The sequence below is a fragment of the Acinonyx jubatus genome, chromosome B2 (genome assembly GCF_027475565.1).
Source record: "Acinonyx jubatus isolate Ajub_Pintada_27869175 chromosome B2, VMU_Ajub_asm_v1.0, whole genome shotgun sequence".
Lineage (NCBI taxonomy): Eukaryota > Metazoa > Chordata > Mammalia > Carnivora > Felidae > Acinonyx > Acinonyx jubatus.
This window is the reverse complement of record NC_069385.1, coordinates 82,443,787-82,457,202: the sequence shown is the minus strand read 5'-3', so window position 1 is coordinate 82,457,202 and position 13,416 is coordinate 82,443,787. Positions and strand designations below refer to the sequence as shown.

General features: G+C 35.9%; 1 protein-coding gene across 12 annotated transcripts in view; it reads left to right on the top strand.

Moving 5' to 3' along the window:
• MYO6 (myosin VI) overlaps positions 1-13,416 on the top strand; it is a 143,324-nt gene that overhangs the window by 85,502 nt on the left and 44,406 nt on the right. For all 12 annotated transcript variants that reach the window (XR_008298521.1, XR_008298522.1, XM_027057387.2 and 9 more), the window contains exons 12-15: positions 5,732-5,876; positions 7,948-8,105; positions 9,549-9,640; positions 12,674-12,746. Coding sequence is in view for 10 of the 12 variants with exons in the window: in XM_027057387.2 (XP_026913188.1) it covers positions 5,732-5,876; positions 7,948-8,105; positions 9,549-9,640; positions 12,674-12,746 (468 nt within the window). In the remaining 2 variants the exon portion in view is untranslated. The remainder of the gene's footprint in view (positions 1-5,731; positions 5,877-7,947; positions 8,106-9,548; positions 9,641-12,673; positions 12,747-13,416) is intronic.

Below are 13,416 nucleotides of genomic sequence, written 5' to 3'. Positions count from 1 at the left end.
GTTGTGTGGTAAATCTTGGAAATGAAGGATGCTGCATTATTAGTCATTATGAGCTCTGTTTTGAACAAGTCAGTGATACTGAGGGGGAATAAATTCATTTTATGAAGGATAAGTAACCGTGACCAGCAGAAAGGTCATATTTAGTTAAATTTTTCAACTGATAATTCTACTTTGCCAGTATGTGCACAGCATAATTCTCTACCATATATTAAGGTATTTTAACATTTTTCTGGTTCATTGATATAAACTTGGATCAGTTAATTAAGGCAATTGAATATGTACCAGCCCATATACTTTATTATTTGGAAATGAAAATAGTTTATACATTATGCAAAATAAAAAGAACATGTAAGTGCCTTCATGATAGTAACATTTGAACTCCAGTGTTTCTACATAAACAGTAAGACTTTTTATGTAATCTTAAGTTGGATCCATGAATACAGGGGTTGGAAAACTGTGGCCCATGGCCAAATTTGACCAGCTGCCTATTTTTGCAAATAAAGTGTTGGTAGAACAAAGCCACACCCATTCATTTGAGCCTTGTCTGTGCCAGCTTTCATGCTACAGCGGCAGAGTTTAGTAGTTGTGACAGAAACTGTATGGCCAGCAAAGCCTAAGATCTGACACTTAGAGAAAAGATTATTGACTCCTATATAAATACATTATTAAAATATTTTATACTAAAAAGTTAAAAATGTTGAAAGCACTATTTAGTAGTCAATAACATGGACTTTAGTGTCAGATCCCAGAAGCTCTCTGACCTTTGCTTTTCTTTATATGTAAACAGCCCATGAGAAGTACTTTTAAAGTACAGTACCTAGCAATAGTACGCATATAAGGAAGGAGCACAAGAGGAAGGAAAAAAGAATATTTAAAAAAATGTGTCTGCTTGGGGTAACTGAGTGACTCAGTTGGTTAAGCGTCCGACTCTTGGTCGTGATCAGCTCAGGTCGTGATCTCCCGGTTCATGGGATCGAGTCCTGTGTTGGGTTCCACGCTGACAATGCAGAGCCTGCTTGGGATTCTCTCTCTCCCTGTCTCTCTGTCCTTCCCTTGCTCATGCTCTCTCGTGCGCGTGCTCTCTCTCTCTCTCTCAAAATAAATAAACTTTAAAAAAATGTGTCTGCTATTTGCAAGACCCTTCGTATTTTGCGTTTCATCGTAAACAACATATAATCATAATCTAAATTTCATAAAGATAATGAGGTAAGGGATATTATCTGCATTTTATGGAAGTGGAACCTGTACAGAAGTAATGTGGTTACTAATGAAATTGTAGATGTGAGAACTGGGTTCCACCCACATCTAACTAACTCAGGTACTTGTGATAATTGGCCCAAATTGCCCCCAGTCACTGAAACTTCCCAAGAGTCCTGATCTGTGAGTGAGCAGACTGGAATAGATAGTCTTCATGACTCTCAAATTTAATATCCTGTGATGCTGTGAAGTCAATAATGTCACATGCAACACAGTGGAGTTAAGAGTATAAATTCTTGAGCCAGAGTATTTGCCACTAGGGTAGTAACCTGCCTGTGTGGTCTTGGGCCGGGAACTTAACTGCTCTTTGTCTCTGTTTCCTCACCTGTAAACTGAGGATAACAATAGTCCTTGCCTCATGTTGTATAGAGGAATAAATGAGTTAAATATTAAGTGATGTATATACTTATATCCAGTACATAATAATCACCGTAAGTGTTTTTAATGATTAAGTAAAATAAAAATACAGATTAATTCCAGTTTAAAATGAAAAATAAAAAAAGCAAAATCAGGTATGTTCTTAGTGTGCAACATATTCTTAGTTTTTTTGAAGGATTTGAAATTTTTATTTCAAATTATCACCCTATGATAGCACATGCAGATGTATACAGAGATCATAAACGTGGTGTGATCCAGTAGTGGAAAAAGCACTTACACAGTCAAAAGGCAAATAATAGCATGTATTTACATTAACTTTTATTTTTCTTTTCAAACTTCCTTCTGTTGAAAATGAGCAGAAAGCAGAGCAGATTGTAAAGAGCCACTGAATGAAGAAAATTAATAAACTAGGCTATTTTTGGCTATTTTTTATTTTAATAGTTCATATTTTATTAATCTCCATTTTTTCCTGTGACCCTTCCTATAGATCCAAATGGTTTCTTTCTAGTTAGAATGGATTCCCGCCCCCCCCCCCCCACCACCACACACAGGGAGCTCAATTTTGGCATGTCTTTGCAACTTAGAAAAGCTATGGATATTTTTATAATTATTTTAAAAGAAAACTATTCTTCTAAGTGTTTAGAAGACTCATATCGAAAAGTTTCTGCATGATGGCATATACAAAAAATGCCTAGTGGGACTTCCTGTGTTTTTTAAATTCTGCATGACAGAAGTAAATGCTACTATAACAACAAACTTAAAGAGTATTCAGAGAAGTTCTTTTCTGGAAGGAGAGTGACATGAAAACCTTACGTTGTTTTACAAGTGTTTTGCCTTTTTAAAACTTTTAAAATATATGTTTTCTTATGTTAGCCTTACATAATTTCTCAAAGTGTATAAGAAACCTTGCAAAATAGTAATGGTGAAATGTTTCAATACATTAATGAATTTTTGATGGCCAGTTGATTGACTTACAAAATTTAGATAATCTATGTGTGTTTAGTAATAAGAAATCAGTAGTAAGCTTATTTTTACAGAATTAAAGCTTTAATATATCTTCTAAGTATTCTTGTCCCCTTGTTCTTTTTCTTTGGTAACAGCTTAATTGAAATACAGTTCATAGGCCATTCAATCCACCCATTTAACCTACACAATTCAGTGGTTTTTTCATATACTCAGAGTTGTGCAGTCATCACTGCAGTTTAGTTTTTAGAACATTTTCATCACTCCAGAAGGAAACCCCATACCCTTCAGCAATCACTTCTCATTTCTTCCCAAATCCCTCAGCTTTAGGCAACCACTAATCTACTTTCTCTATAAATTTGCCTATTATGGGAATCTCATAGAAATGGAATCATACAATATGTGGTCTTTGTGACTGACTTCTTTCCCTTAGTATGTTTTCAAGGTTCACCCATGTTGTAGCATGTATCAATATTACTTTTTTTTTTTTTTTGGCTGGGTAATATTCCATTCTGTGGATATACCACATTTTGTTCATCATTTCACCATTAGATGAACATTTGGATTGTTTCTGCCTTTGGCTATTATGAATAATGCTGCTAAAAACATTCTTGTCCATGTTTTTGTATGGGCATATGTTTTTATTTCTCTTGGATATATGCAGGAGTGGGATTGTTGTCATATGGTAACTGTGTTTAACCTTTTACAGACTTTTTTAAAGTAGCTATATTCATTTCAGATCCTCATCAGCGATGTATGGAGGTTCCAGTTTGTCCACATCCTCACAAATGCTGTCTGATTATAGCCATCCTAGTGTGTGTGAAGTGTTTTTTATTTGCATTTTCCCGAAGGCTCATGAGATTGAGCATTTTTTCATGTCTTTATTGACCATTTGTATCTCTTTTTTGGAGAAATGTCTGTTTATATCCTTTGCCCATTAATTGGGTTGTCTTTAAAAAAAAAACCCTTTTTTTTAATGTTTATTTATTTTGAAGGAGAGAGAGAGAGAGCATGAGTGAGCAAGCATGAGCGGGGGGAGGGGCAGAGAGAGAAGGAGACACAGAATCCGAAGCAGGCTCTGGGCTCTGAGCTGTTAGTACAGAGCCCGACGTGGGGCTCAAACTTACGAGCCATGAGACCATGACCTGAACTGAAGTCGGATGCTTAACTGACTGAGCCACCCAGGTGCCCCAGTTGGGTTGTCTTTTTGTTGTCAAGTTGTAAGAGTTTTTTTTTTTTTTTTTTAATTTTTTAATGTTTATTTTTGAGAGAGAAAGATAGAATGCATGTGGGGGAAGGGCAGAGAGAGGGGGATACATAGAATCTGAAGCAGGCTCCAGGCTCCAAGCTCCGAGCTGTCAGCACAGAGCCTGATGCAGGGCTCAAACTCATGAACTGTGAGATCATGACCTGAGCTGCAGTCAGACACTTGAACTGACTGAGCCACCTAGGTGCCCCATCAAGTTGTAAGAGGTTTTTAAAATATATATCACAGATACAAGTTCTTTGTCAGATATATAATTTGTAAATATTTTCTCTAAATCTGTGGGTTGTCTTTTAAATTTTTGGGTCGTGTTCTTTGAAATATAAAAGTTTTTCATTTTTCTATTTTGAGAGAGGGAATGTAAGTGGGGGAAGGTCAGAGGGTGAGGAAGAGAGAGAATCTTAGGTTCCATACTCAGTGCAGACCCTGACGCAGGCTCATCTCACCACTGTGAGAGCATGACCTGAGCCGAAATATAGAATTGGATGCTTAATAACAGAGCCATTTAGGCACCCCAAAAGTTCTTCATTTTGATGAAGTGTAATTTGTCTGAATTTTTTTCTGTTGCTTGTACTCTTGGTGTCATATCTAAGAAACCGTTACTGTTCCAAGATGATGAGGATTTATGTCTGTGTATTCTTCAAAGAGTTTAATAGTGTTAGCTCTTAATTTAAGTCTTATTGATGGTGTGAGGCAGGGGTTCAACTTAATTCTTTTGCACATGGATATCCAGTTGTCTCAGTGCCATTTTCTGAAAAAGCTGTTTTTGTCCCCAGTGAGTTATCCTGACAGCCCCTTATTCATACAGAATCTCATGGTGTATTTCTCCTGAGACCACTCTATTAAGTAGTTTACTAATTTGTCATGATAAACTTATGATTTTTACAAATTCTTTGTAGTTTTGAAATTAGTCTTCAGATGAATTAGTTATAAAAATTAAACCTTAATTATTAGTAAAATGTTTATTTTTAGAATAGTAGTACTAATAAAAATAATAATAGCTAACTTTTATATAGTGCTTACTGTGTACCAGGTACTATTCCAAGAATGACACATATGTAACCTCATTAATCTCTATAACAACCTTATTAGGTAAATATAGTTAGTATTCTCTAAATGGATAAGGAAACTGAGCACAGAGAGAATAAGTAACTTTTTCAGGGTCACACAGCTAATGAGTCTTACAGCCATATCAGTGCAGAGGCACATTGCAGTATAGTGTCTTTCTGTATAATGCTTTTTAGAACAGCCTCCATAAGTATAAATCTATGTATATGATGTACAGGTAATTGCCGTTGCCTCCTCACACTCTTCCTGTTTCCCAAACAGGAAGCATAAGCACATGCATATGCATGCGTGGGTACACGGGTACACACAGACACACAGCACACCACACCACACACACACACACACACACACACACACACAAAACCTCATATTTTGACAGACATCCACACTGACCTACTGAAGTGCCACCATTTGCCATTACAGTTACGTCTTGAAGTTTTCAAGAATTGTATGAATTTTAATGATAAGCTACTATATTTCTCTAGAGATTTACAAGGATTATAATCTATCATTAGTGTATTTTGCTTGCAGGGTCATAAAAAATGAAACAGTGGCAGGTTAATATTGATGAGCAGAATTCCATGAGATATTATGGACTGCCTCAAGTGAGGGTCTCCCACTGACCTTGGCAGTAGGAATGTCTGACAAAGATGGTGAAAAAGTGAGGTGAAATTATAAGTCACAGATAAACCCGGTCTATTCCATAGATTTATATGTGAAGTCTGCTTCTAAGAAATGGATCTTGAAAATCTAGTTTAATATAATGTCTTTTAATTTCAAATTTAAATGTATTTTCATTAGGTGGTTGTAATCTGAAGAATAAATCTAATCAGGCATTGGAATATTGTGCTGAATTACTGGGTTTAGATCAAGATGATCTTCGTGTAAGTTTAACTACAAGAGTCATGCTAACAACAGCAGGGGGCACCAAAGGAACAGTCATAAAGTAAGTTCCTTAACTCATTGCTCTGTAAAAGTACTGCCTTGTTTGTCAAGGAAATATCTTTCTTTGACAACATGGAGATTTAAAGTTGATCTTTTGGATGATTCATTTCATTATAATGTTCTAAAACACGTGCTCGATAATTAGAGTTCTGTGCATCTTACTGCAGTAATCTATATAAATAAATGCTGACCTCCACAGCTCTTAAAGTTGTTCCTTGCATCTAGATATGCTGCATGGCACAGATTTGAAGTTTATAAAGTAAGAGTGTTTTACTTATACAGCTACAAAAATATGAGTTGATTATGTTAATCAGTATTTATTTTAGGCAATGTTTTTTCAGTTTTTCAGGACAGCTGGTTTTCTTTTTTTTTAATTATAATTCATTCTTTTGAAGTGTACAGTTTAGTATTTTTTAGTATATGTACAATCTTGTGCAGCCATTACCATTATTTAGTTTCAGAAGGCAACAGACCATTTTATTTTAAAAGTGAATTTCCTTACAAATGGCATGTTCTAAAACTTGTTTTTTTAACTTTTTTTTAATGTTTATTTATTTTGTGAGAGAGAGAGAGAGAGAATCCCAAACAGGATTTGCACTATCAGTGTGGAGCCCTACATGGGGTTTGATCCCACAGACCGTGACATCATGACCTGAGCCAAAATCAGGAGCCAGACAGTCAACTGACTGAGCCACCCAGCCACCCCTGTTCTAAAACTTACTGAGGAGAACTCACTTTAGTAAAACACTCAGCGAATGTAATTTCCCCATACCTCTCAGATTCTTCATTTAGAGGAAATTACAAATGACAAGAAAATAAGAGTCTAGCCAGAATTTCTTAAATCTGTAACCAAGAATTTCTAGGTTGTGTTTGGGTATCGGTACATTTTTGGCTCAATATTTTGTTTTAGACATTTCTGTTTTTGATACATAAAATAAAATTGATATTCAGCCATCATTCTGGGGGCACTGTAAGATCTTCACTTATGGGGGGAAACAGTCAGATCCTCTATCCCTTGCTAAATAAGGCAGGGAGTGAGTTCTAGTGACATATTTCAGGAAGATTTTCAACAAATTAAACCGGGAGGATGTAAAAACAAACTTTTAGCCACTCAGATAATTTGGTAGCTCTTACGCTTTGGGAAACATTAGCAAGATATGTTTAGCCTGATTATTTGCTAAGCTGATTCCAAATTATTATAAACGAAACCTTAGCAAGGAGGGTGCATAGTAGTGCCATACAGTTGCTTGGTTCCTTAGAAATATTTCTGGGGTCCATGGAAAGTATGGATAAAGCACAGGTGTGTGATTTTCAGGTAGTATTTCCTCCATTTCCCCTTTGTTGCAAAGCAGTTCTTTTATGTGTTCTATGTATGGAGTGCTCACATAGGATTCACTTAGGAAAGGGTTCTGTTGCAGGAAGTTGGAAAACCAGTTTAGACTTTTAAGGTTACTTCCAAATTTGACAATTTTTCTGGTGTTCTCGTGGTGCCCCATACTTACCTTTATGATAGCATTTAGCAAGGCGTTTGAAAATTCACTTTTATGGCAGTTTCTTAATCAGATTTTAACTTTCTTGAGGAAGAGGGCTGTGTGTCTATATCTGCGACATCAAATACTGTAACAGCATATAGTTACTTATATTAAATAGAATTGGACAGTTTGAATTTTAAGATGTAAGCATTTATTCCCAGTGTTAAACAAGGTGCCAAACTTTAGCTTGAATTAGTTTCTTTTGTGTTTGAAGAAAGTTAAAAGGAAGATTATTCCTCTGAATGATTTTTTTTTTATATATTCAGCATATAAAAGTATAAATTAAGGTCTTCAGTGGTTTGAGCCTAAACTTCTTTTACTCAATAATACATTTTTTATCTATGTGTAGATAATTTCTATAGTTCTTTTAGTATGCTTCTTGCCTCATTTATCTGTGCCTATTCACAAATGACCTTTTGTAGCTATTTATTTTGTTCTTCACAGTGAATGTGTTTAGGTACCCTTTGATCTTGGGTATCTGGCATTATTTTCACAATTATTACTGTAAAGAATTTTCATTGGTATAGTCTTCTTTTGTAGGGTACCCTTGAAAGTGGAGCAAGCAAACAATGCTCGCGATGCCTTGGCAAAGACTGTCTATAGCCATCTTTTTGATCATGTGGTCAACAGAGTAAATCAGTGTTTTCCTTTTGAAACATCATCTTATTTTATTGGAGTCCTAGATATTGCTGGTTTTGGTAAGTATAGTTTTGTTTGTGAATTTGTATGTTATTTTTTATTCAGTTTTTCACATATATCTAAAATTAAAAGAACCATTTTTTCCCTTGCAGTACCTTTCACTTGATATATTTTCAGTTATGTGTCCATACCTACATTTCATTTCATGATATGATTTAATTAGGAAGCTGATGCTTAACAAAAGGAAAAACTCAGAGGTTTTGGTCACACTAATGCTAATAATAAAACATGTTGATTGAAACCATTATAGTTAGGAAATGTCTCTACACTCCTAAATGAATACAAGTGAATAAAGGTAAAGTCTTGAGTCCTACTAATAAAGAGGATTAAGTCATTAAAACCACTGACTACAATGTAATGCTGGATATAAGTTGACCTAACATATAACCCAAACTCATTGCTATGTGTAGAAATTCATCACTAGTGTTAACAGATTGCTATTTCCAATGAATTTCCACCAAATGAATAAATATGTTTATTAAAGATATTTTATACATATAACTACATAATATAAATATAAATATATATTCAGGTAGTATATATTAATTTATATTCAAGATAAATGTTTGAGAACAGCCACGGAGCTGTGCAACCAGAAATGAAAAGAATCACTAACATCTGAGTGCCAGATGTATTATTGTTGTGAATGACTCTTTTGTAAAAATCTCCAAGTAAATCGGACCATTTTTATATTGGGCTTTATCAATGTGAGTGTTCCTTCTGGCTGCGTAGGAGTGGTGTTTTCCTCCTGTGTAGTTTGTTTTTGCCAAGAGAAGGTATGAGTATTTACTTTTGGGGAGGGGTAGAATTTTGGTTTTGATGTGATACATATTTTAAAATTTATAATTATTACCTTTGGTTCAAAGGTAGAAAAACACTCATCACTGAGGTAAAATTTTAAAATCTTCAGACATTGGTTCCTGGTCTGCACCAGTTTTAGTGTAACAGGCACATAACAGAATCATAACATTTTAGAGCTACAGGGATCTTAGAGGTAATGTAATGCAGTCTCTTTGCTTTAGAAATGAGTGAGTGTTCGTAATATTTTTTGACTATAATTTTACTGATTATACAGAAAAAGATTTAAAGCACTTGTCTTTTAAGCCACTTTTGTTCTTCAGTTAATTTAGATTGCTTTAACACCTTGTGCTTAAGAAACTGGTTTAAGTGGTTTACGTTTTGTATCTTTTACGATACGACATTTATTTCCTTTAACGTGTACCTTTTTTGTTAAGTAAAATGCAATTATTTTCAATACTTAATTGAAATACCTAACAAAATTTGTCTTGAAATAAGAGAATTTGGGGAGTATAATGCAAATATATGTATTTTTTTACTTAATTTTAAATTAAGCATTGACATAATAAAATTTTATCCAAAGATAAATTTATAGTATGAAGTTGATTTGATGATGACTTTTGACTCTGGTTTTATGTTTTCAGAGTACTTTGAACATAACAGTTTTGAACAATTTTGCATCAACTACTGCAATGAAAAGCTTCAACAGTTTTTTAATGAAAGGATTCTGAAGGAGGTAATTGCCATTACAATTTAAATTTAAGAACTGCATTAAGCTATTTTAATTTCAAGGAACAGAGGCATGCTGCCCCAGTTGATGGGGTATAATATGTAAGGTGGCCCAGAGGATCAGAGATGCCCAGAAAAGGCCCCAGGGGCTAGCTGTTGCTGAGGCACAACAGAAGTGTTTGTTGATACAGTGGAAGCTTAGGGACCCAATAAAAACCCTAACAGGCATATCAGAAGTGAACATCTGTTGCTTCCTAGTGACTTTTGCTAGACTTGGTATTTCATTTGTTTCTTTTCCTGAGTCTGTTGCCCCTACTTCTGCCACTGCCAAACAACTTTCTACTCTATCCCTGACGTTGGCATCTCCCACCCTTCTTCTATGTCTCTCTGCTTCTGCCCACTCTGCTACGTGCTCACCCTCTCTCTGTGTGTGTCAAGAAAGCCACCAGATCGAGGGATGCAGTGGGGCCATTTGCTTGGAGTGCCTCTGGGCATTGTATTCTCTGCCACACTACTGTGTGCACTGCCCAGGCGCCTGTCAGTGGTGTGCCTACGGCTGGCCTCCAGTCTCTGGTCCAGGAAGGGGCTTGCTGCCACTGCTCCTAGTGAGTAAGTGGGCATGGCCAATACTCACAGTCCTGAGTCTAGGAAAGTTATAATTCTTTAGAGTGCAGAATAAGTAAAGATAGGTTTGGATCAGTTGATTTGTGATTAGGCTCCCCATTTTTACCTTATGTTTGAATTCTCCAGTATTTATCTACCAGTACCCTTGACTTTCCTTCCTTTGTGCTTTTTGAGATATGTTCTACTGAATGTGGATGGTAGAGTTAGAGGGAACTTAGAAATGATCTAGTTCAGCCTTTTATTTTACAGACGAAGAAAGTGAATTTCCAGAGCAGTTTAATGACTGCTGCAGGTCTGAACCTACCTTCCAGCTGCCTGACTGACAATACTGTTTTCTTCTCATACTAGCATTGCTGTTTTCCAGTTCTGTTCTTAACTGTATCTGGATCTGAAATGTGAAGTATTCTTTCCTGTTCCCATTCCATTAATCTTTTCCCACATGTTTGTTATGTTTTTGTCTTTGTGGGTTTCCCAGCACATTCATTTTTATACTTTTTACTTGTATACTATAGTTAAAGCCAGTTCTGGCATAAACAAACAGGTAAACCAAATACTTAGCAGTTAAGATAATTACTCTGAAAATGTTTTATCCAGCCACGTTAGTTCTTCCATTACTATTTGAAGTTGTACATGTGTACTTCTCACTTAACCTCCCCTAATTCTTCCCTTCCATGCCATCCCAGCAAGCTTTATCTAGAAACATAACGAGGAAACAGTATCTTGATATATGTTTATTTTTTTAACAGTTCCTTAAAATAAATGTTTGGGGGTACCTGGGTGGCTGAGTTGGTTAAGTGTGTCCTGACTCTTGATTTTGGCTCAGGTCATGACCTCATGGTTCATAGGATTGAGCCCCAAGTCAGGCGCTGTGCTAACAGCGTGGAGCCTGCTTGGGATTCTTTCTCTCAAAATAAATAAATAACTTTAAAATAAAATAAAATAAGATAAATGTTTGGATTTCAAATTCCAAATTCAGATTGTGTCTCAAATGGACGGGACTTCTAAAATGATAGAAACCTTTTCTAGTATATCTTGTGGGAGGAAATATTTAAACATTCGGGAAAAAAAGATTAAAATACATGTCAACCTACACTCATTTCGTTGCTCACCCATCTGTAGTAAAATCCTTTTTTTTTTTTTTTTTTAATTTTAAGAAGATACCAGACTTAGTCTAGGAACTCAACTTTAATTTGTAAATTATTTTTCCAAATTACACTTATTTTTCCCAGTAATATATTCCTTATATATATCACTGTGTAGATACTAGAACCCATTTGCAATTAATTGCTGTTTCCTTGATTTTAGTGCTTGTCTGTATATGTTAAGAAATTTCTCCTGTCTTTGGACAACAGTTTAGGACTAAAACAGTTTAGTTTGTTTAGCTCTTCTTTAAACTTTTAAAAATTATCACAGCCGGTTTTTACATTCTTCTGTAAATTTCAGGGGTTGGTAGACTCTGGCCTTTGGGAGAAATCCAACATGCTGCCTATTTTTGCAAATGAAGTTTTATTGGAACACAGCCATGCTTTTTCATTTACTGTTATCTGTGGCTGCTTTTGTGCTGCAGTGGCATAATTAAGTAGTTTTGACAAAGACACTATGCTTTGTCTCCCTCCCTCTCTAACCTCTTTTTTTTTCTTCCCCTCCCTCATGGACTTCTGTGATTGGGGGTGGGAGGGAGAGGAGGGTGGGTGATGGGTATTGAGGAGAGCACCTTTTGGGATGAGCACTGGGTGTTGTATGGAAACCAATTTGACAATAAATTTCATATTTAAGAAAAAAAAGATACTGTGGCCCACAGCTGAAAATATTTACTGTCTGGCCCTTTACAGAAAAAGTTCGTTAACTCTTGGTCTATTTTACTGAGAAGTTTGACTTTAAAATTGCTAACGGGGTGCCTGGGTGGGTCAGTTGGTTGAGCGTCTGACTCCTGATTTTGACTCAGGTCATGATCTCATGTCGGGCTCCATGCTGAGCATAAGACCTCCTTGGGGTTCTCTCTCTCCCTCTGCCCTTTTCCCCTGCTTGTGCTCTCTCCCTCTCTAAAATAAAGTAAAATTAAATTTAAAAAATGAATTTAAAATTGCTAAAGATATTTCAAAGCCTTGGTATTTCCTTGCGTTTGAATGGTTACAAACAGATCTGCATATTTCAAGAAAAATATGCTTATCTGCAGGAGGGAAAATTTCCACATATGTAAATCATATGTTGGCCATTTAATTTCTGACTTCATATTGCTTTAGGGACAAGGATTTATCTTCCCTAATGTTTTGTAAGTCTCTTTAGCTCCTGAACTTATTGGTATGAACCTTTGTACTCTGGACTAATCAGTAAATGTTATGATCAGAAGTGGCACAAAACAAGCCATTTCTTATACAGTATTTCCATATCTATGATTATGATTATTTCATTTTAGGAACAAGAACTCTATCAAAAAGAAGGTTTAGGTGTTAATGAAGTGCATTATGTGGATAATCAGGACTGTATAGGTATGTTTTTTTTATTCCACTTTTGGGAACTATGGGAAGATATAGTGAATGCTTTTACTAGTAATTTTTCTGTGCTCTGTGATTGATATTACTAGTTATAGGACTTGAAGCTGTGGTATTGGAGAGGTTTTACTTCTCTGGTACTACTGGGAATTTATTTTTCCTACCAAGGCATCAAATTCAGTATGTTGAAAGTTTTCCTAAAATTTTTTCTGTTTGCTGTGATCAATATTTTTGTTCTTAAACCTAACGTGAGTAACTTAAGAAGGAAACGGGTGCCTGGGTGGCTCAGTTGGTTAGGCATTGGGCTTCAGCTCAGGTCTTGATCTCACGGTTCATGGGTTTGAGCCCCGCATCGGGCTCTGTGCTGACAGCTCAGAGCCTGGAACGTGCTTCAGATTTTGTGTCTTCCTTTCTCTCTGCCCCTCCCCCGCTCACGCTTGGTCTCTGTCTCTCTCTCTCAAAAATAAACAAACATTTAAAAAAAATAAAATAAATAAAATAGAAGGAAACTAAACTGCTTAAGTAGTAAAGGGATGAATTACTCACCTAAGGAAACCCATGTTAGCCAGGCTCCAAGTGAGGTTTTTCAGTGTTTGGCTCTGTGGTTCTGCGGTTCCCTTATTTCTGTTCCCTGCTTTGGCAGCACCCTCTGGCCAATTGCAAGTTG